General features: G+C 41.4%; 1 protein-coding gene across 1 annotated transcript in view; it reads left to right on the forward strand.

The window, feature by feature from the left end:
- Nucleotides 1-20,525, forward strand: part of TEAD4 (TEA domain transcription factor 4) — a 56,268-nt gene that overhangs the window by 9,247 nt on the left and 26,496 nt on the right. The window contains exon 4 of the mRNA XM_030480086.1: nucleotides 4,890-5,144. Coding sequence (XP_030335946.1) covers nucleotides 5,138-5,144 — 7 coding nt within the window. The 5' untranslated portion in view covers nucleotides 4,890-5,137. The remainder of the gene's footprint in view (nucleotides 1-4,889; nucleotides 5,145-20,525) is intronic.

Raw genomic sequence — 20,525 nt, forward strand, 5'->3', positions numbered from 1 at the left:
TGGCTGTGCTGGCAAGCGTTCCAACCTGGGAGGGGTGAGGGAACAGGGATGTCTCTGGCTAGTGTGTCCTGCTCGATTTCAATTCCAGCAGGAGAGGGGGTGGCTATGGACTGGGGAGAGCCTTTTGGACAGACCAGCTCTAAGAAAACTGAACAACTGGAGACAGCTGGCTGCAATTTTTCAGATCCTCAGGAAAGTATGATTTTTTGTTGAGCAGCTGCTACAAACACTTAAGAGGGAGCTGTTACCAACAGTAATGACTGAGGGATTAATATTAGAAAGCAGATGTGTCGGGCCACAGAATCTGCTAAAGATGTGGTCCCTGTCAATGAGACCTCACTGAAGGGCTCTTGGCAGCTGTCTAGCCCTGCAGGATTTCTGAATCTCAGTGAGATACCATGAAAGGAAAGAGAGTTGGTGTTGAAATTACCAGCGTCAGAACAGTTAAACCAAAGCTGCTGGAGCTGAAAGATCTTTGTGCTTTCTCCATGTTTTTGCTTTCCTCTGACCCAAAAGTCTGCTTTGTGAATGACTCATTAAGAGATGGGCCATGGCAGAAAGAAGAACAGGGGCAAGAGTGAATAAGAAACAGTTATTTGGACAGAGGGAGGAAACGTGAGAAGGAAGTAAAGTTACTGCGGAGTTACAGGAGGTGGAGGTGCTGTGAGGGGCTTGTGTCTTTGATTGTAGGAGAGAATGCATGACATGTGGACCCCACAAAGAAAGGTAATTAATCGTCTCAGTAAAATAAGAGTAGGATCGGAATAAGAACAACTGTAAAGTACAATAATAGAAATACAAGAGCCAAGAAGTGGAGTGTAAGTTCAAACTGAGGGAATCTGAAGAGAACAAACACCAAGCCTGGGACCTGTGACAAAACTTCCTGCTATGAGACTGGGACAACATCCTCTGACTCCTCTGATCCTAAGAACTGTGCCTGGTGAGGAGATTCAGATGGGGACGGAATTGTATGAGCATGCCTGGGAACTGGGATGTCTGTTTAGTGATTTCAGAATCAAATTCCCTCCACATCAGAAGAAAACTTGGTGATTGCAAGCTCTTCCACAGGCAGAACTTGAAATTTTTTACAAGTATTAGAATATTTAGTGATAGTAGAATACTCAGCAACACAAATCACCATTAAATTTGCCTGCTGGTAAAGCTGTTGGTGTATAGTTACTATTGATTGAATGGGAAACCAAAAGCAAACTGAAAGCTAAATGCTAACTGAAACATTTGTATTTTGTTAAAATAGTTTCTAATGAATATTATTCAAACCTTCCTTATAAATAAGACCTTCAATATTAGCATGTTTTTGAAAAATGCTGGTTTTAACCAGATTTCTTTTTCAATAGACAGTGATTCCACTGATGCTTTTTCAGTTTGCCATACTAATAAAGCCATTTACCAAGAGTTTAGCCCTCAGCTTCTCTACAGTTTGCTTTGCTTAGTTTAATAAATAGCCACTTTGGCTACCAGTGAGTTCAGAGTTCAGATCAACAGTGCAGGAAATGGGAGGCCTGAAGTGTTCAGCCAACAGAGACCCACAGACCAGGTAGTGCTGATCAGTCTATACAATTCCACTTTTCTCTTCATCCACCAAGAGTAGCTTTAGTGCCAAGAATGGAAAGAAGAATCAGGCCATGATAGCATATTTCAGTGCCTGCTGACCTACCTGTAACTTGGGATAGCACTAACATTACTCATCAAGGCACAAAAAGTAAGAAGCATTAAAAAAAAAAAAAGGGGGGGGGATCTAGTCTCTTCAAGATTTGTATAATTTCTTCTCTCATGGCTCTTATATTCCACATCACCCTTGATTTAAACCAGTGTGAGATATAGTTCACATATTCTGTCTCTTCCCTGAATATACAAGTGACATCTGCTTAAGTTGGTGCAACTTCTCTTTCATGTTTGGAGAAGAGAGTCTTGGGAGTTGACACTGAACTGAATACAGCATGTTTTCTTCTCCACTTATTCTGAAGCTTGGATCAGAAAGGATGCAGAGTTTCCTTTGTCTCTGAAGGTGCTTGGTGCAGATGTGAAGCCTTGTAAAATGTGACCAGGCACCAACTTTAGGATTTGGGGGGGAAAGAGGATAGTTATGCTTCAGATATATTTGCTTTGTTTCCAACGCAAGTCTACCATATTTAAATCATCTGCTAGGTATTCATCTGTGTTGGCATGGACATTAAGGAGATGAAAATAACTGGAATTAAAATAGGTGCTTTTTATGGTTATGATGGCTATACATTCACTAGGAGATGACTTTGTCTATGTGAATGCATTGCTAGGGGGTTTGTCATGATAGCAGAGGTTGTAGCTTCCAGTGACCATGACTTTAGGAGTCATACAGTTGAGCAGTTACGGATGTTTTCACTTGGTGAGGAGCCTGCTGGCTGTTAAGAGACTCACAGCTCCAAATGCAGGTAGCACTATGAATACCTTGCTGTCACACCTTAAGTTTCTTTCTGAACTCCTCCATTTCTCAGCCTGTCAACCTCACTTAAAATTAGTCTGTGCCTTGTATTTGTGGAGATTTTAATGTGCATTAAATATGGAGGGTCTTGACAGCCTCCAGGGCTAAGGATGCTTGGGAAAATATCCAAAGAAGAATGGCTATAACAGATAGCTTTTGTTTCTCGATCAGAGTACCCCTGTGAAAAGCTTACTCCTCTACACTGATTCCCCGAGCAAGACAATCTCTTGAATACCCATGTAATTTTTTTTATTGAGCATCTGCCAGTGAAAGGGGATGTATTGGTGATAGATGCTTGGTGAAGGAAGCAACTGTTACTGGTCATTTCAGGGGGCTCTTAAAGCCACACTGCGTGCTTTGGTGCCATTCACTGTGTGCTTGTGATGTCTGTCTTGGTGGTGTGAGTTCCCCTTTCTGCCCCCTTCACCTCTCACTTTACTCTTTCTTCCCATGTTCATTAGAACTCTGAAAATGTATAGCATGGCTCAGGAGGATTGAAATAATCTAATGTAGGGACTGAAATGGATGGATGGACAGTGGTAGACCATTCCAGTGGTTCATGTGTTCAAAACATTATCACAGGAAATAACTTGTATACTTGGTTTTCTAAATGTGTGTGCTTGTTAAAATGTTGCACCATGGTGTAAGAAGTATACTGTGTCTAGAAATTACTGAAATGATCAGTATTATCTTATTTCTTTCCTGAGTTTTTGGTGGACATGCAAAGTAGGTATCTGGTGCTGTCTAAAGTAATCAAGGAGCAGCAAAACTGAGAGCCAGTGTTATCAACTCTTCACAACTTCAGCTTTTGGAATGATAGAATTCTTAATAATTACAGCCTTTATTTAAAAAAAAGAATAATATGGTCTTGGAGAAGATTTTGTAAACATGAAATCCAAAGAGAGGCTTAAAAAGGAGTGTATGATGTCAGGGTTTTTTGAAGATAATGTCAGAAAAGTTTCTGGAGCCATGAGCCCAAAATTTTTGAACTTAAAAGGTTGAATGAATGGACCTGCTTTTCCCATTTGCCAATAACAGGACAGATTTTGTTCTGGCTAGTTTTTTACATAGACCAGGACCAAATTTCTCTTTTGTCCTCCTTTACATTATCACTGTGATATTTCTGAGCTAGTCTGACTTGGCATGTCAGAGCTCTCTCTTTACTCTTGTTCAGTACAGGTTTGATGGTTCTCTTGCTATTGCTAAAAACAAACAAAAATCCTTATTCTGATTTTCTCGCTACCCAGCTCAATGTGGTGATTTTCAGGGAAGTTTTGAACTCTTTTATTTGACTGGATTCTCAAATGGTGGCTTGCAAACATTCTTTGTAGCTCAGATAACAGAACTATTAAAAAGGTAAATGAAGAGCTTTGAGATTAAGGCAGGGGAATGATCCATGTCTTTAAAAGCCCTTTGTCTTCTGTATAGTTTACTGGAAGTGTCTGTATAGTCTGAAGTCCATACAGACTTTCTGAATGAGTGTTTTAGCAGCTCCACTCAATGACTTCAGCCTGTACTTTAGGGGTTTGCGTAGACTATAATTTATTGTAGTTTTCAAGAGCTAGCAGCTGCCTCCTTAGGCTCAATAAGAAAACAATTTCTGCTCCTGCCCAGTGGCAAATCTAATAGCCTGAGATTGGTAAAGCATGAGGGAGCAGAGAGCACTGGAAACTGAAGGAATTTGCCCAAGGTCGATTTGAAGATGAGCAGTGAAAACAAGCTAAGCACTTAGGATTCTTGACCTGAAACCTAGTGCCTTTATCCTTTTACTCATGGTGCCTTCTGCTTCTGCCAGGATATAGTGCTGAGATTTGGGAGACATTGCATTAAACTGTCTGGCTCCAGAAATTGCTCTTTTGAAGTGCAGCTGATCCTTGAGAAGAAGAAATGTCAGTGTTAAAAATGACACCGACTACTAACTCTGATCCAGTGAAACAGTATCTAAGAAAATTTCAGTGCTCAGTGATGACTAGATAATTCATCACTGCTTTATTTTGTATAGTCTTTCAAACAGACTGAATCCCTGTATGCGTGCTTCAGAAAGTTAAATAACAGTTACAGAGATAATGGCAGCACAGGGAGAATGAAATTAGGAGACAAAGACACAGGCAAGAAGACATAGTGTCTGAGAATTGGGAGGTGATGTTTAATGAGCCAAAGGGATATGGGAGCAGGCTGTTTTATAAGAAAGATTCGTAGAAAAGGTTTTCATCTCAGCATAAAGAGAAATCAAGCATGGGGTTGTGTTACCATTTAAGGTAAACTTGAAGTGAAACCCCTCCTCACAGAGGTTTTTAAACTTTTTTTCTTTTTTTTTTTTTAGTATTTCTTCTTTTTCTTTTTGTTCCCCCCCCCCCCCCCCCCCGAGGAGAATTTCTAACTAACAGATGGGATGTGTTTGTCATCACAGGTTCTGAGTCTGCTTCTCCGTGTCGCACCTTGGAGTTTCTAGCTGGCACCATTACCTCCAACGAGTGGAGTTCTCCCACCTCCCCTGAGGGGAGCAACGACTCAGGGGGCAGTGAGGCCTTGGACAAACCTATTGACAATGACGCTGAGGGTGTGTGGAGTCCGGACATTGAGCAGAGCTTCCAGGAAGCGCTAGCCATCTACCCACCATGTGGACGGCGGAAGATTATCTTGTCAGACGAAGGCAAGATGTATGGTAAGGAGAAAGGACACGTCACAATGCTCGAGGCAGCATACCGTGTGCAAGCCACTTGCTTTGTACCAGATGGTGTTCTGAATGAACTCTTTTCTCTCAGGCATTTCTAAATTCATGCAGTTGGTTGCTTGAAGTTGCATTTAGGAAAATTAGTGAAGATTTTAACATTCCAGATCAAAAAGAATTATAGATGTCTTTTTCAGGGGGCTATCAATAAAGCATATCCTAGAGTTGGGCACGCTACTGAGCTAATCTTTGGATAGATGTCATGTAAGTGTTGTGACTAAGTCTTTTATGGTATCTCGCTCTGCTGTCTCCAATATTCTTGTTATCCTAACAGGTAAAGTTCTGCATCTCTGGTGCTGAAGGGCAGAAGTTCAGCCCCTGAACCCCTGAATGGCTTTGCTGGTGGTGTGCAAACACCATTTTGTTAACTAGCTATGCTTTTCAGATCTTAAGAAGGGCAGAAAACAGATCTCTTTGGCTGCTCCCTTTCATTGTAGTTTGCCTTGTAGCCTTGACATGAATGTCTTTGACCTATAGGTTCTTTGTCAGCTAGCTAGATAACCAGCCCTGAATTGAATGTAGAGACTCGCTGGCTTGCAGCTGCAGCAGAAGTCAACTTTTTAGGTGGTAGACGTGATTTTTGAATGAGATTTTTGACCTATTCCACAGTTAAAATTTCTGTTCTGATTTTTGTCCACAGAAAAGCTCATCTGAGCTGGATTCTCTAGCTCAGCATTGGAATAAGCTACCTGGTACTTCTGTGACTAAAAAGCGCACCAAAGGCTGAGAGTGCACAATATTTAGTTAGAAGTCCCAAGGTGTCAAAACTGTTTTTCGAAGCACTAGCAAAGATCCAGAAGGCAGCCCTCTCCCTACCAAGTCAGTGCTTGTTTTTTTTTTTTTTCCTTTACATTTGAATCTGTGTGTCTATGCAGGCCTCATCATGGGAGCACCATGCCCTGAAGCTTCAGATGGAGCACTTCACAAGTCATTCTGCAGGTTTCTGTCCACCCATCGAGCCATTGTTCACTGAGCTAATGAATAGATTGCTCTCACTATGGGGGCATTGGTGAGGTCTTGTTTAGAGAGCCTTATCTAGGAGGGATGGTTTTACTGGGTACATACATCATTGTGTCTGAGCACAGCAATATATGTTGACTAAGGCAGATCACCCTGAGGCTCAGCAATTGTCAATATTCTTATGTAGACATCAATTCCTGCTCTGTGCTGGCACAAACATTTTTGTGGTTGTGCTGTGGAACCGACCAAGGAACTGATCCAGCTTAAAACCAACAGCCAGAAAGGGGGGAAAAAAGTGAACTTAGTTTGGGATAAGCTGCCTGATTTGTTTCACTGCACAGCTGCACAACTGCTTGTGCCAGTACTTAGGGAAGGTATGAGGAAAATGGGAATGAGCAGCCTTGTTTGATGTGGGGATAGGACTGCTTCTTTCAGATGCAATGTTTGCTTTAAAATGTTACTCAAACTAATATATTACTTGAAAATCCTCTCCATGGTTATTAGGCATAGATTGGTGACATGCTCCTTGCTGCTGTGAGTTTGCAAAACTAGCTTGCTGCGCTCATTTTCACAACAGGTGATTTTTAAAATTACTGGTGGAAAATTACAGTTGTGTTTTAAGACTGCCTTAATTTACTAATCCTTCTGCACAGTCCCTGAAATACTTCAGCTTTGGAGTGAATGTTTGGAGCAGAGAGTGAAATGGACCAGAAGGATTTTGGTGACAGAGTGAGAGCAAAAGTAAAAAGCAGAGTAGAATGGACTACAGAAACCAACAAGGTTGGGGCCTCACCTAGCATGGACTGGTGTTCAGTGGAAAGTCTCTAGTTAACTGGACTGACGAGCTGCAGAAGGCAAACCACCCGCTTGCAGTTTGAGAAGTTGAGGCTAGGCTCTGGGAGAAGTGAACAGCTTTTCTGCAAGCCCTCCCCCACAACCCCAAATGGGACAGTGTCCCTGCTTGCCTTCAGTGCACCTGTTCCCAGCACGGACGGTTGGTTCAATGTGCTCCTGACAGAACCCAAGGCACTGATTTATGCCCTCCTTTGCTTACTAGTCTCCAGGATTCATGCCAAGGAAGCGAGGCCCAGCCGGGGGTCTATAGAAAGATATGACCAGGCAGGGAGAATAAATATAGTCCCTGATTTCATCTTCACCGCTTACAAGCCAGCTCACGAACAGGACAAGCTCTGTGTGGAGCTGGCCCTGCCCCCAAGGGACAGTTGTTTAGCTGTCCCGTGACCGACTTGCAGAGTTCGCTGAACTAAGGGGCGAGGTGTTACAGAGAAATGTATATGGCCCTTTCTCTTGACAAGAGTTGAAGCATTTCACTGTTCCCCACTGATGCCTTTGCTGCTTTCTCTTCTTTCATTGTATTTTTCCTCCTAGATGTATTCCATTGCTGGAGACAGCATTCTGACTGAATAAGCTCATTACACAGTACTGCTCTCACTGTCCTCTCCAGCAGTCTCTGCTTACCACTTACTTAAGGCATGAAAAGCTGTCTCGTCTGATATGGGATGCTATATTTTCTCCTAATCATTGTGTTGACATTAGAAGCAATGAGGCTGGTATCTCTTGGCATCTTCAGTACTGGTCTAGAGAAAGAAGAGGGGAAGAGCTTAGTACCTCTGTATAATTTGCATGGAGATGGTAAATAGAGAAGGTCTCCCAACACGACTGAGGACAGAGAAATAAAAAATAGTAACTAGCAAAATGAATACTTACTTTGACAAAATACTGTTGGGGCCTTGATTTACAACTGAGGAAGTAACAGCTTGGAAGAAGTGAGCTACTGCCTTAGCTGTCCAGCATTGCCTTTCACTGCACAAACGTCTGGCTTGGAGCACCTTTTCTGTGAGAGGAGCTGGAATCGGCGGCTGTGTGTTAGATTGCTGTTCTGTAGGAGGCAGCAGTTTAGCAACCGTACAAATAGTTCAGCCATTTCTGTGCTGAGCAGGGTGGGGCAGACAGCTGGGGGCAGTCATCTATCTCCCAGGCTGGTACCATCTGTGAGTCAAAGCCCTGACACAGCTCATAGGAAATACTTCAAGACGTCCAAAGCTCTGAGTCTGAGTGACAGAAGAAGGATAGTTAACCCTGTTAAAACCTGGAGCAGTCAGTGAACTGCAAAGACTTGAGCTTGCAACATGAATTAAGCTGGCATAAAAGGTCAATCTGATGACAAAAGCTACCATGTCAGAGGTGGTCCCTCCCACCCCTGTTGTGAAGTGACTAGGTAAATTTGCAGGGTATTGCCTTTGTCTCAGAGGGATTTGTTACCAGTTAATGTTTTCCATGACCTCAAATAGTAACTAAAAGGAAAACTGGAAATCAACAAAATCAACCCAAGGAGGCACTGCCTGACCCAGTTCATAAACGCTTCTGCTTGAGGGGTGGGAGGAGCATGGCGTCTGTTACAAATATGAAAACCTTCAAGGTGTCAGTCTTCAAATGCTTTATTGTAGATCTACTTTAGCATCTCACCTAATGTTGTTTCAGTCAAAGCAACTGGAACATGCTGAGAATGTGCTCAGTTGACAGTGAACTGACTGGCCCAGGTGATTGCAAACTTTGGGTTTCAGCTGTGATATCCCTTAGAGAGATACTTATATGGTTCCTGTCCTTTATGTTTTTGTGACCTAGTGAACCATAGAACAGCCCTTTTTTATCGCACAGTTTTGGTAACAAAATTGGATATCCCATTTTAAACACTAGAAGACAGGTGAAACTTAGATTCATTGGCAGTTGGTCAGGATGCAGACTTTTCTCTCTTTTCCTAGTGTTAGGTGTGATGTTGTTGTGCTTGCTCAATAGCAAGGTTTTATGTCACTGAGTCAGCTTTTAACTTTGCTTTTTTGTGTTGTTCTAATCCTTTGTTGTTGACTAGATGAAGACAGACTGGTTTCTGGAGACATATGCAGCAGGTTAAACTTCCACTGTAGTATGTAAAGCTTTCCTTCCATCTCCTTTGTAAGCTGAGGTTAGGGTTCTTCAAGTTAAACTGTATGTTGGTTTAACTGGTGTTTTCTCCATGCAAACATAAAAAGAAATATTCTTCCATGACTTCCAAGCAATTCCTGAATATTGAGGAATTTACCACTTTTGAAATGCCAACCAGCCAGGAAACTGCTTGCTGTTGCAGTTTATAGAATTAATTATTAGTGGCTGTGGCGTCTTCTCTTAACATGCTTAGTACTGAACAGAAATATAATTAGCAATTTTATTGTGTATTACGTGTTTTCAAAATTATCGTGGCTATTTTGGGGGGCTTTTTTCTGTTGTTTCAACAAAGGACACATACTTTTTTTTTTCTTGACCCTTTTGATTTTTTTAGCAGCTTTGTAGTCCTGTTCTTATCTGTCAGGCTTAAACCCAAGCGGGTTGTGTAGGATTATATTTTTCTCACTATCTATCTCTGCAGCCGCAGAGCTTTCATCATGTCCAAGTAACTTCCTTCATTAGCTACATTGCATTACCCTTTTGGCTCTTCCTCTGACTTTTTAGTTTCTAAATTTCAAACGTTTAGTAATTCTCCAAGATAGACTTGCTCTGTAGTGGTATACTGTCAGCAAGGCGCTTGCTCTGATTTTTTGTTGGGTTTTTTGTTTGTTTGGTTTGTGTTTTTTGCATTGTAACTAGCACCCAGTTTAATTGATTTCTAGTTAGTAAGCCAGCTTTATGTTTGTAGCTGTATCCAAGCATCTGCCTTGTATCTGAGAGACTGTTTCAATTTCATTTGTCAACATTTTCCCTTGTTGTAAGTTTTACTGTTGTGCTTCTGCTGTGTTTCTGGATAACTTTACACATTTCCAGTCGTTTTCTGAAAAGTTTAGTAAAAAAGCCTTAGCGGTTTGGTTTTTTTGGTTTGGTTTTTTTTTTTGTTTTTTAACATTTTTAAAAACACTCTGTTCTTTCACAATTGGATCCAAATATTTCCAGTTGCTTATCTGCTCTTAAATATACAAATTGTTAATTTATATGTAAAATTTCAGATTGAATTCAAAACCTGGGAACAAAATCAGACATGGAAAGTGAAAATTAGCAATGTCCACTGGGTTTGATTCTTTTTTCTTTAAACCAAGTGCATGTAAAGCTCTCTTCTGGAGAGGTTTTTGTGAACACATTACCAGAAAGATCTCAAAAACATAGAGTGAGTTCTGAGAAGAGTAACAAGCATACCAGACTTAACATTGAGCTCTGGGAGCTGAAGGGACTGATTTAGGATGAAAGATTAAAGTAGCTAAATATACATAGCTTGGCTAAGCGATGACTGAAAGGTGGAGGGTGGGGGGACACATAATAACAGTCTAAAAATATTTGAAGGGTGTTAACATTTAAGAGGGAGAGGGATTTTATGTGGAACATGTGAGCATGACTAGGATTAATGGGGGAGAAAGAAGGAATATAGGATGGTTATCAGAAGAAGCTTCATGACAGCATGGTGCTCAGTGCTGAGGGATCTCCTATAAGGAGTTAGAATGGAAATGCTGTTGTTGGGGACTTCTAAAATTGTATCAGACAAAACTATAAGGAATGTTTGGAAAACTAGTCCCAAGGAATGGTGCATGTGTATGTGTGTTTTGTATAAGAGGTGCATTCTAGTTTAGATGTACTATGATTTTACAGAGGAAACAGAGAACACAGGGCATTAGGTGGTGACCAGATATGGCTTCTCACTGTACGTATCTGAAATTTTTTTCAAAATTGTTAATATTATGATTTTTCCTATCTGTGGGTTTGTGACGTATAAATTTATTCAACTGATGGACACAGAGGCCTTTTCTCAGGTCTGAAACAAGAAGAGCAAACTTTAGGATAAATACTAGGAGTGCTTTCTCAGAATTTGTCTTCTGTTGGTTAGTCAGACATTGGGTAGAGAAGGGTGATAACATTTCTCAAGCAAGGGGGTGCACATACCTAAAGAGAGATGCAAAATGTCAATACGCAGATTGTGTGGAGACCTCGCAGAAGGAAGAAAGGAACTTTCTTATTTACAGTGCAAGTAAGTAAAACCTATCGCATAAACTCTCTTCTAAAGTCTCTTTCAAAGGAATACTTTATTGCTGGAGAGCATATAACTTAAAAAAACTTTATTATAATAGTCCTACTGTTCAGCAAAACCAGTACAAGACAACATAACCATTCCATGTTCTTGTGCCTTAAAGGGTTCCCCAAAGTGAAGGAAAGCAACTTGATAAGAGAAAGATGAAATTTCAGCGAAAAGAAGAGGCAGCATTCTCATGAATTTAGGATCCAAATAATGAGCACAGGAGAACTAGGACTGCCTATTGGTTTAAACAGTTGCTCATTACCTAATCCATAACAAGCCCTGTATTGTCTGTGTGTGATGAAGATCTGGGCAGCAAAACTGGAAGGCTGTGTGCAGGTTGTGCCCAGACAGATGGTCTTGTAAGTCTGTTGGTCACTGGCAGAGCTGACTTAAACCTCTGGGGCCTGGGTACACCTGCTGTTGAAGGGTGCATAGCCAGCAGCTGCTCCTCATTGCTGTCACCTTGAACTTGTGACCCATCTTCTGGTTACTCCAAATTCTCTGAGGCTCACTGCATGCACGTACACAGGCACAGGCATGGTCTTGCTGTGTCTCTAGCTTCTTGAACAGGAAATTACACTTTCAATTAAAACTTTTTCATGTAAAATGTTTTTAGAATCACTCTTCTTTCCTCGAGTGTGATTTGTACAGTAATTACAAATCCCTTTTCAGGAGCTTAGATAGGAGTTTGTGGACCAGAGTGGAAGGAGGAGTGTACAGTGCTTTTGAGATAACCCAGGAGGAATGACCCAAGTTGTTGACTGCAAATGCTGGAGGCATAAGCCTGTTTCTAAGTCTGACAGTATTAGCACAATGTTGCCTTCAACCTTTATTGGGGATTATGAGCATTCCTGCATAGGAACACTGCATCATCATCTTCAGTTGTAGAATCATAGAAAATTGTGTTGAGAGGGACCTTCAAAGGACATCTAATCTGTTCCTGTGCCTGGAAGCAAAGCCAGCTCTACTTAAGCTGTTCATGTCTAGTGTGATCCTTTATGGTTAAGATTGGAGGAGAGTGATTTGACAATTCTAGATACAGCAGCTTTCATCTAAAAGGTAGTTGAAGCACCTAGGTATTTGTAAATTTCCTTCTGGACCTATATGCATTCTTAGGTATCCCTGCAGCTTAAATAGTTCTGTCATCCTCTTTTTTCCTGCTCTCCTGTCACTGCCTGAATCCTGGTTGCCCTGCTATCTATCAGACTTACACTGTAAACTCAGTCAGGGAACAGGTGTTTAAAGAATGTAGAGCAGAATTGCCCCAGTGTTAGGAGCAGAAAGAGAGCAGGGTCAAAATATCACCAGCCACTGTAAGGAAATTTTATGAACTTGGCAGAACTCATCTATTATTCAGGCTAGTTCCTAGATAGCTACTTAGTTATGAAGCCTGCATTTCTGCTAGGCTTTTCTGTCCATGATCGTTTTTCACCCGTTACAGAATATGACATCTTTAACAACTAGCGTCTTTGCTAGTGCATAATAAAGAATAAATAATAGTGCATATTCATATAATGCAAGAACATCTTTTGCTCCCCTTGAAGTTGCTGCATAATTTCCAGTCAGTTGGCTAGGACTGGGTCCTGGTGTAATACATGTCAAGTGAAGCAGTCACAGCTCATCACAGGACTAAGCCAGACTAGGCCAGATGCCTTGAGAACTGCATAGTTCTGTGCTGGTCATGCAGCAAGCGGCTGCTTGCATCTCACAGACCCCTTTTAGCTCCAATTTCTGTGATAGCTGAAGCTTTGAGTACTTGGTTAGCCTGTTATCTGGCCATGCACAAGATTAACACTTGGGCAGAAATCTGCAAGAGACGGTGTACTGCTGGTGCCAGCAGAGTCAGCTGACTGCAAAATGAGGACAGATGCTGGAGTTTTTGCTATTGTCTGAGGCAATTATCACTGAAGTGCTTTCGGATGCCCTTCAGCTATGGGAAGTTATTGAAACAAGGAGACAAGGCATTTCTTGACCTAAGGAAGAATTTAGCAGATGTCTGGGTCTATAATTTAGAACTTGGACTCATGGGAACTGGAGGATGTTGTTTGACATGCCTTTCCATATTGTAGGATTGTTATTGGCTGTTTGGGGAGTTATTTGATATACTCTCTGGCATATGAGGGACTCATATTACTATATGCACCTGCTTTGATGTGAGTGTGGGATTTCCCAGCCAAACTGAATTTAAACAATTTCTGTAAGATTCTCATCAGTCTTACTCTGGGAAGTACCGGAACAAGTCCCAGCTCCGTTCCTGTTGCAGCCCTTAATGTGTATATGGAGGAGTACTTATTGGATGGATTATCTTACATTTCTATGGCCTGAGGTGATAATGTGGGAAAGCACAGCTGATGAGGACATTCAATTTATGCATTGAAAAACTGCATTAAAGGCTAAGGGGTGGTCAAGAGCTGCATAGCCTGGAGCTTCCCATTAGGCTGACAGAGAGGGATTTCTGCATGCATACATTGTTGTACTTTAGTAAAAGCTCATCTTCAGAAGGAGTAACTCCACATGCCTTTGGGGCAGTAATTAGGAGGCACTTTAACTCTGTCTAGCCTTTAGACAAATGATGCAAGCATAGGAGGAGCCTTGCTCATCTTACCAGTCAGTATGCAAGTGAGCAGTTAGGTGGAGTACACTTCCAAGCTATAGCTTCTCTGGTGGCAAAACTGGTTTAAACAGTTCTGCCCTGATTCTTTGTTTGCTTTGCTGTGCCAATGCTGTGGTTAATGTAGCCACAAAATGAACTAGTTCACCAATCCAATTAAAAATAAGCTGATTAGGAAAAACAAAACAAAACTAACAACGAAATCTAAATGGGGGAGGGCTTATTTTTGAATTTTTGGTAATTAGAGTAGTGCATTGTCCCACCCCAACCTTTTTCCAGCAATGGTACGGCTGTACAGAGGAGTTGATGGAATATTGCAGGAGGAGTACTGACCACCTGAGGAGAAGAATCTTCAAGTTGTTTTGCTGATCAAGAATTTGTTGCTGTAACTACACCTGTGGTCACTAACTTTTCATTTATCTCCACTCCTTGTTTGGAATCAGTAAGAAGCTTCCCAAAAGCTGCAGGGTCTGTAATTATTATCCCTTGGTCATGCACCTTGCACTAAGTGTCGAACTGGCCATCAAGAACCAGCAGTTTCTAAATGGGGATAGCACTTTTTGTGTTTCTAGATCTGAATTTTAGGTTATGGAGTGGAAAAGGAGTAAATACTAACCTTCCCAGCAAAAGGTCTTTTACACTAGGCAGGGTGTAAGTATTTAGACCAGTTAATAAATGAGACAACTGAGTTTATGACCTCAGACTGATCACCAGACTTCCATTTCTCCATGTGCTCCATGGCACATTCTGCCCAGCAAATAAAGCTTCAACTTCCTTGTCATTTCAGAAGAGGAAGGAGCTCAGCACTTGCACAGTGAAATGATGAAAACAGGTATGTAGGTGAAGAGCTGACAATGTAGTGGTGCTAATCGCTCAGTATTGTGTTTTCAGGGATCTGATTGTTTTGATACTGTTTTTCAGAAGTACTGGTTCAGCTTTCTTTGAGTCTTCATCTCAGAATCCCTTATTGTAGGGACTGCATGAGCTCAGGGAACCTTCTTGTGGAAGGTTAATACTGGGCAAATTCAAGCATGGAATAAATGATCAGAGTGAAGAAACTTTCTTCTCACAGCTGAATATACTGCAGTTTTGCATTGGTGGAGGGAGAGATGCCTTCATAGGATAGGTTAGTGCAGTAAAATGCTCTATGGTTTTCTAAGTGATCCCGGTATGATGGTCATAGTGGTGTATTAAATTCTTTTATTGCCTCCTGAATACAGTTCTCTGGATTCAGTGTAGAAGTTGGGAATAAAAAATACAGGTGGTTATAAAAAGCCTCAAAAGGAGCTTGATTAGAGTGAACTTTGTCATTATTAATATATCACTTAAAAGAGTTGTCTCCAGCTCCTAACTAAAAACAAATATGCTGCTCTCGAGACTGTCCACTGCTGTTGGGGCTAATTCCCACAGGCATTTGCTGCAGCTGCAGTCCAGATAAATGGGAAAAACAATACACCATGCTGTATTACCTGCTCTGTATGTTTAATTTATAGGTACCAACAAAGACTGAAGACCAGTGAAGGGCAAACTACAGAGTTTAGAGATTAATGGTGGAGGAGTGAGAGTGGAGGGTCCCAAGGAGAGGTGGAAAGATAGGGATGAATAGGGAGATGGTTATTGCAGAATTTTTATTGACTTTGATGACAGCCTCAGCTCTGGTAGTGGAATTATTAGTAAAAGAAGCTTTTGGTGCTGAATATCATCACTGTATTATGGAAGTTGTATACCAAGACAAAGCTCAGAAAGAGGGGGAGAAGGAGAGATGAGGGGCCAAAGTCTAAAACTTCACAAACTAAGTTTACTGAAAAAGAGATTTTAAGGTTGAAAGCAAGCATGCTAATAATCAGGAAAGATGCTACATTAAAGATTGACAAAAGTCAAGGAAGATAGGGCGGGATGAAGGAAACAGAGGCCAAACAAAGAAAGGTCATGTATGTCATTTTCTCTTGTCTTGAAAAAGCTGGGTTGGGAAACTGGGAAGATAGCAGAATTTTCTTACCAAGGGTTTGGTAAGAAAAGACAGTTTGTGATGAGGAGAAAGTCTAATAAAGATGTTAAGGATAAAACAAATGTTAAGGATTATATCAGTAAGACTTGAATGTCTGTGCATCTTGATGAGAAGATGGGATTAGCCATCAGAAAGGAAAAGTGTGGTGTTTTTTTTTTACAAATGCACCTTCTGGAATGGGGATGCCCAGGAAGGCATTTAGCGTAGCTGGGAGGAGAAAGCAGTGTAAGTGGAGATGGAAAGTAGGGCTGTGCAGGTAGGTATGGATTTGAGCAGACCCCAGAGCAGTTAGTCCCATATGTGCGTGCAAACATAACACACGCTGCCTTTGCCTTAAGTGTCATTCTAGTAAGGCTTGCTCGGCAGTTAGTTTTGCTTTGTATGCATAGAGAAACATTGATGTTTGGCGGACTGCTGAGGTGTCCTTCAGTTCCCTCCTATGTCAAAATTTATTTGTCATGCTGTCTGATGCAGACAGTTCATTATGTTAATTGTAATCAACAGTTAACTAAATGCTTAGCAAGTTTAGGAAATAGCCATGTCTCAGGAGTTATCATTGGGTGACACAAAGAAATTGAAATGATAGTTTAGATGTGTTCCTTGACCTTGCTTTCATTAGCCTTTCACTGAATACAGCTGGATAGTTGCTTCTGTAGTTCTCATATCTTTGCTCATATCTTAGCATTTCACATGTAGGTGCATATGTTTGCTTTGGGTACAGAAAAGGTATTGCTACAAAGGAGTGGATACTTTCATGCAGTTTCCCACTGGAGGGATTTTGCAGAAATCATTGAGTTCTTTGCTCTCACCCATCACAGAAGAGAGGCTTTTGGTGGTTCTGCTTTGTTTGGCGACAGGTATGCGAGGAAGTCTTGGGCTTAGAGATGCTTTATCTCTTTAAGCCCCAGACAAGCCTCTTGCACAAGCAGTAATATACCTTTACAGAAAGTAATATACCTAACAGTAATATACCTAAAAGAAAGTGAGCACGAAGCTTGCAATGAGAAAGCATTTTGGGAAATGCTTTCTACAGCTCTGGGATTCCCTTGATTGTCCTCGTTCTTACAGGCAGACACTTCTCTTATATGGAAAGGTGCACAGGTGTAGAATGGACAATCAAAAAACCTTTTGATTCACTTCTCTTAGCAACACCTTCCTGGGTAACCGAATGCAAAGTTTTGCAATTCAGTGTAAGATGGAGTAGGAGCTAAACTGATGCCCTTTGAAATGTATCTGTTAGGAGTGAGAGGTAAAGAACATGAGAGTATCTCTTTACTCCTTTTTCATGCCATGTTTCCAAGAGGAAGGCTACAGGGAGGATAAAGGTGCTGTGCTGCAGTTGGTATGTTGGCTAGAGCTTCATGAAACCCAATGCGCAGTTTTGACAGAGGAGGCACAACTGTTGGCAGGTTCTGGTGACCATGGCAAGCCTCAGCGGGAGTTATTCTAAGAATACAACGTATGATCAGATTACTGAGGGACACTTTACATAGCTCTAAAAAATGAACCATCTGACAGTTTATGACAGCTCTGCCTGTTCCAGCCAAATGAGGAGTGTGCTAGTCTCTGCTGACCCTGCAGCCAGGGTTGTGAGACAAAGAAAGTGCTTTCCAGAGGCTGCAAACCTACAGGCTTCTATCTGTGTAATACCTGCTTACATCTAACTTCTGATAAGAAAACCAAAAGATGTTTAGGACTTGCTTCTCTTGCAGTTTTGATTCCTGGTAATTTAATACATTCTTGCTGCAGTTTATTTGGCTTGTCAATTTGTATAGTTCTATATTTGGTAATTCCTGTGATGCTAATGTCTTTGTAGAGTGATCTGGAGGTTTTTTGCTACTAGTATCTCTATTAACTTAACATACTCTGCCACCTTTGTTTTTTCCCTGCCTCTGTGGGGACATGCTTCTGGAAGAGGAAGGCTGTATGAGAGGTGGAGGCAAGTGGGAAGTGAGTTCTAAAGCTGGACATTTTGAGGATCCACTTTCTAGAGTATTTCTATACCAGCTTCTACTATGTACAATTTGTATAACAGTTTCCCCTCCTTTTAGTCTTCTCCAGTAAAGTGCATTGCCTGAGATAGCATTGGAATTTTTGCTGATGTTGTCAAAGACAAACAGTTAAATGCATGCGTAGGGAAATGCCTCCCACTTTCCCAGGCTGTCTACAGTTTATTGCCTCTCCTCCCCACTGCCTAGTCTCAGCTTCACTTGTTTTATCGTCTATAACACTCGGTCCCTCCTAATTCCTTTGAGGTGCTTGGTGGTGCAGGAGGTTGGGGTAACTGTGTAAAGGTTTCTTTCTGCTAGCCCTTGCTTTTTCGTTTGTTGGGGTTTTTTTGTTTTTTGTTTTGGTGTGGGTTTTGGTGGTTGGTGGTTTTTTTTCCTTTGTTTTGTTTTGTTTTCTCAGGTGCTCCTTATTTCTTGTTGCTTCTCTGCTCCTACATGGGTTCTCAATGGGCTGCAGGCCTTTCAGGGTTGTCCCTGCTCTGGTATGGGTCTTCCATGGGCTGCGGTTGCCTCAAAGTGTACTCTCCTGCAATGAAGCACCTCTTTTCTGGAGCACCTCTTTTCAAGAGCACCTTTCCAGCCATGTCCCCAGCAACGTCCCCTACCATGTGTCTCCTCCTTCATTTTCTCCAAATGTGTCTTTTTACATATCTTGCATTTCTCTTTCTGTGCATCTGCATATGTGTCCTTTTTGTGGTTCCTTTTGTGTGTCTCTTCATGTGTCTCCTGCCCTGGTGGCTGTTGCCCTTTCCAAAATATGATTTTTTTTTCTAATTTTTTTTTTTTTTTTTTTTTTGAACAGGAGTAGCTGGTGCTCCTCTGACTGGTTGAGGTTTTTGATGAGTTGTTGTTTTCATTCGTTTGGAGATGGCTGGAACTGACTGTGACTGGCATAGGGCTGTTCATGGCGTCCTTTCACATGGATTACTCCCGCAGCCTTCTACTGCTGAAGCAGAATAGTGCTCTGTCAGACTACTCAGTCTGTATGATTTCTTGACTTTCGTGGAATCGGAACAAAGCTAAACTTGCTCCATAACGTATTATCTGGTTGAGAATCCTTTGTAATTAGTTTTGCAAGGATGATCCATATTTGAGCCAGTGTCTTGAGAATTTCCATGTGTTCAAATTGTCAGTATATCCCAATATGCACCCTTTAAAAGTTTGCCTGAAACTCTCTGCATCCACTTCTTCTCAAGGCTAGTTTTTCCTCTTGCTTCCACTAACTCATTCTCTTTGCCCGTCAAAGGGTCCTTGTAGCGTATATAAATTTTCATTCTTTATAGACAATGGGGCTTGAGCACCTTGTTTGGTTCTGCACAATTCTCACTTCTGACATGAGTCAAACTGTCCTGAAATCTTACATATGCTGGCATCTGTGCAAGAAGAATCACTTCAGTTGTTTCTTGCCTTTCAACTTGGATCCTTGTCCAACAGATGGAGGCTTTGAAAAGCCATAAATATTATTCTAGGGAGTAGAAAAAGGTGGTGTGGGTATGCGTTGCTAGTAATTGGTCTCAGCTGTGTAAAAATGGTTACACTGGTTGGAAAAGCAGATGGGTGGAAGGTAGCATGACAGCACCTACTCTCACCAAACACTCCTGGGCATGTCACTGTGCTAACGCTGAAACTCTAACTGAAGAGGTCAGTGGTTACGTGCTGGGCATTTTGTTTCCGGCACAGTGTGTTTCCTAATTTGTGTATAGAGAAGCTGGAGCTGTTTTCTCAGCTACAGACCTGATCTCCCAGGGGAATGAGGAGAGCTTCTGTAATGACACTATTAGGAAAAGATTAAGATCTGTAAATGTAGAATGCTTTACTATCCCTGTGTAAGCTTTAGTTATGTTTCGTGAATGGCCTAAATGTGGTCATGGACATTTACATTCTTCTGTTTCAGAAATAGATGGAATTAGTAGCTTTGCCAGCCCTTCCCTAAAGGGTTGAGTGTTCAGTTTCTAGCACAGAGTCTTCCATTGCATCCAGTTTTTTTCAGGGTTGGGTTGTATGAGGGTTTTAAACTAAAAACAAGTGTCAACTTTTTCATAGAATATTAAACTAGTGGAATAAATTTTGCATCTATTTTCACTGCTTGCTTTTTTGACGTCTGTAGTGCCCTAATGTACAAGTTCTCAATTCAACCTATAAACCTTCTATAGAAAATATTGGGATATTATAATTTTGTTAAAAACAAACTCCACAAGAGCTGTGACATTGCTTTCCAGTTTATTCTGACTTAATTCCTCAAACATTTGCAGCCATATAAGATGTCTCACAGCCTTGCACTTTCCACTCCCAACTTTTTATTAAGGTTCTATATCGCTACTAGTGTGGTCACCACAAATGTTTTATTTTGCTGGGACTGTTCTTTCTATCATGTTTTCTGCCTTGAATCAGCCTAGAGTTCAAATGTGTAGCTGCTGCTTTTCTGGTTTTGCTCTTCATTCCTTCATCTCCAGAAAAAGAACAAAATCTGTGTGTCTTAGATTTGATATATGGGAGCCAGTGTGTGCAACCTGTGTAGTGTGCCTCATGCCTTGCTGTTCACTCAGGCAGTTCTGTGGTGCTAGCTGTCAGTCAGGTCTAAGCTTGCTTCTCCTGTTCACTGCTAAAGTTGCTCAGCCTTTTCTGCTTCTCTTCCTGATTTTTTTTTAAATCCTGGACCTGAGTCTTCTGCAGT

The sequence above is a fragment of the Strigops habroptila genome, chromosome 3 (genome assembly GCF_004027225.2).
Source record: "Strigops habroptila isolate Jane chromosome 3, bStrHab1.2.pri, whole genome shotgun sequence".
Lineage (NCBI taxonomy): Eukaryota > Metazoa > Chordata > Aves > Psittaciformes > Psittacidae > Strigops > Strigops habroptila.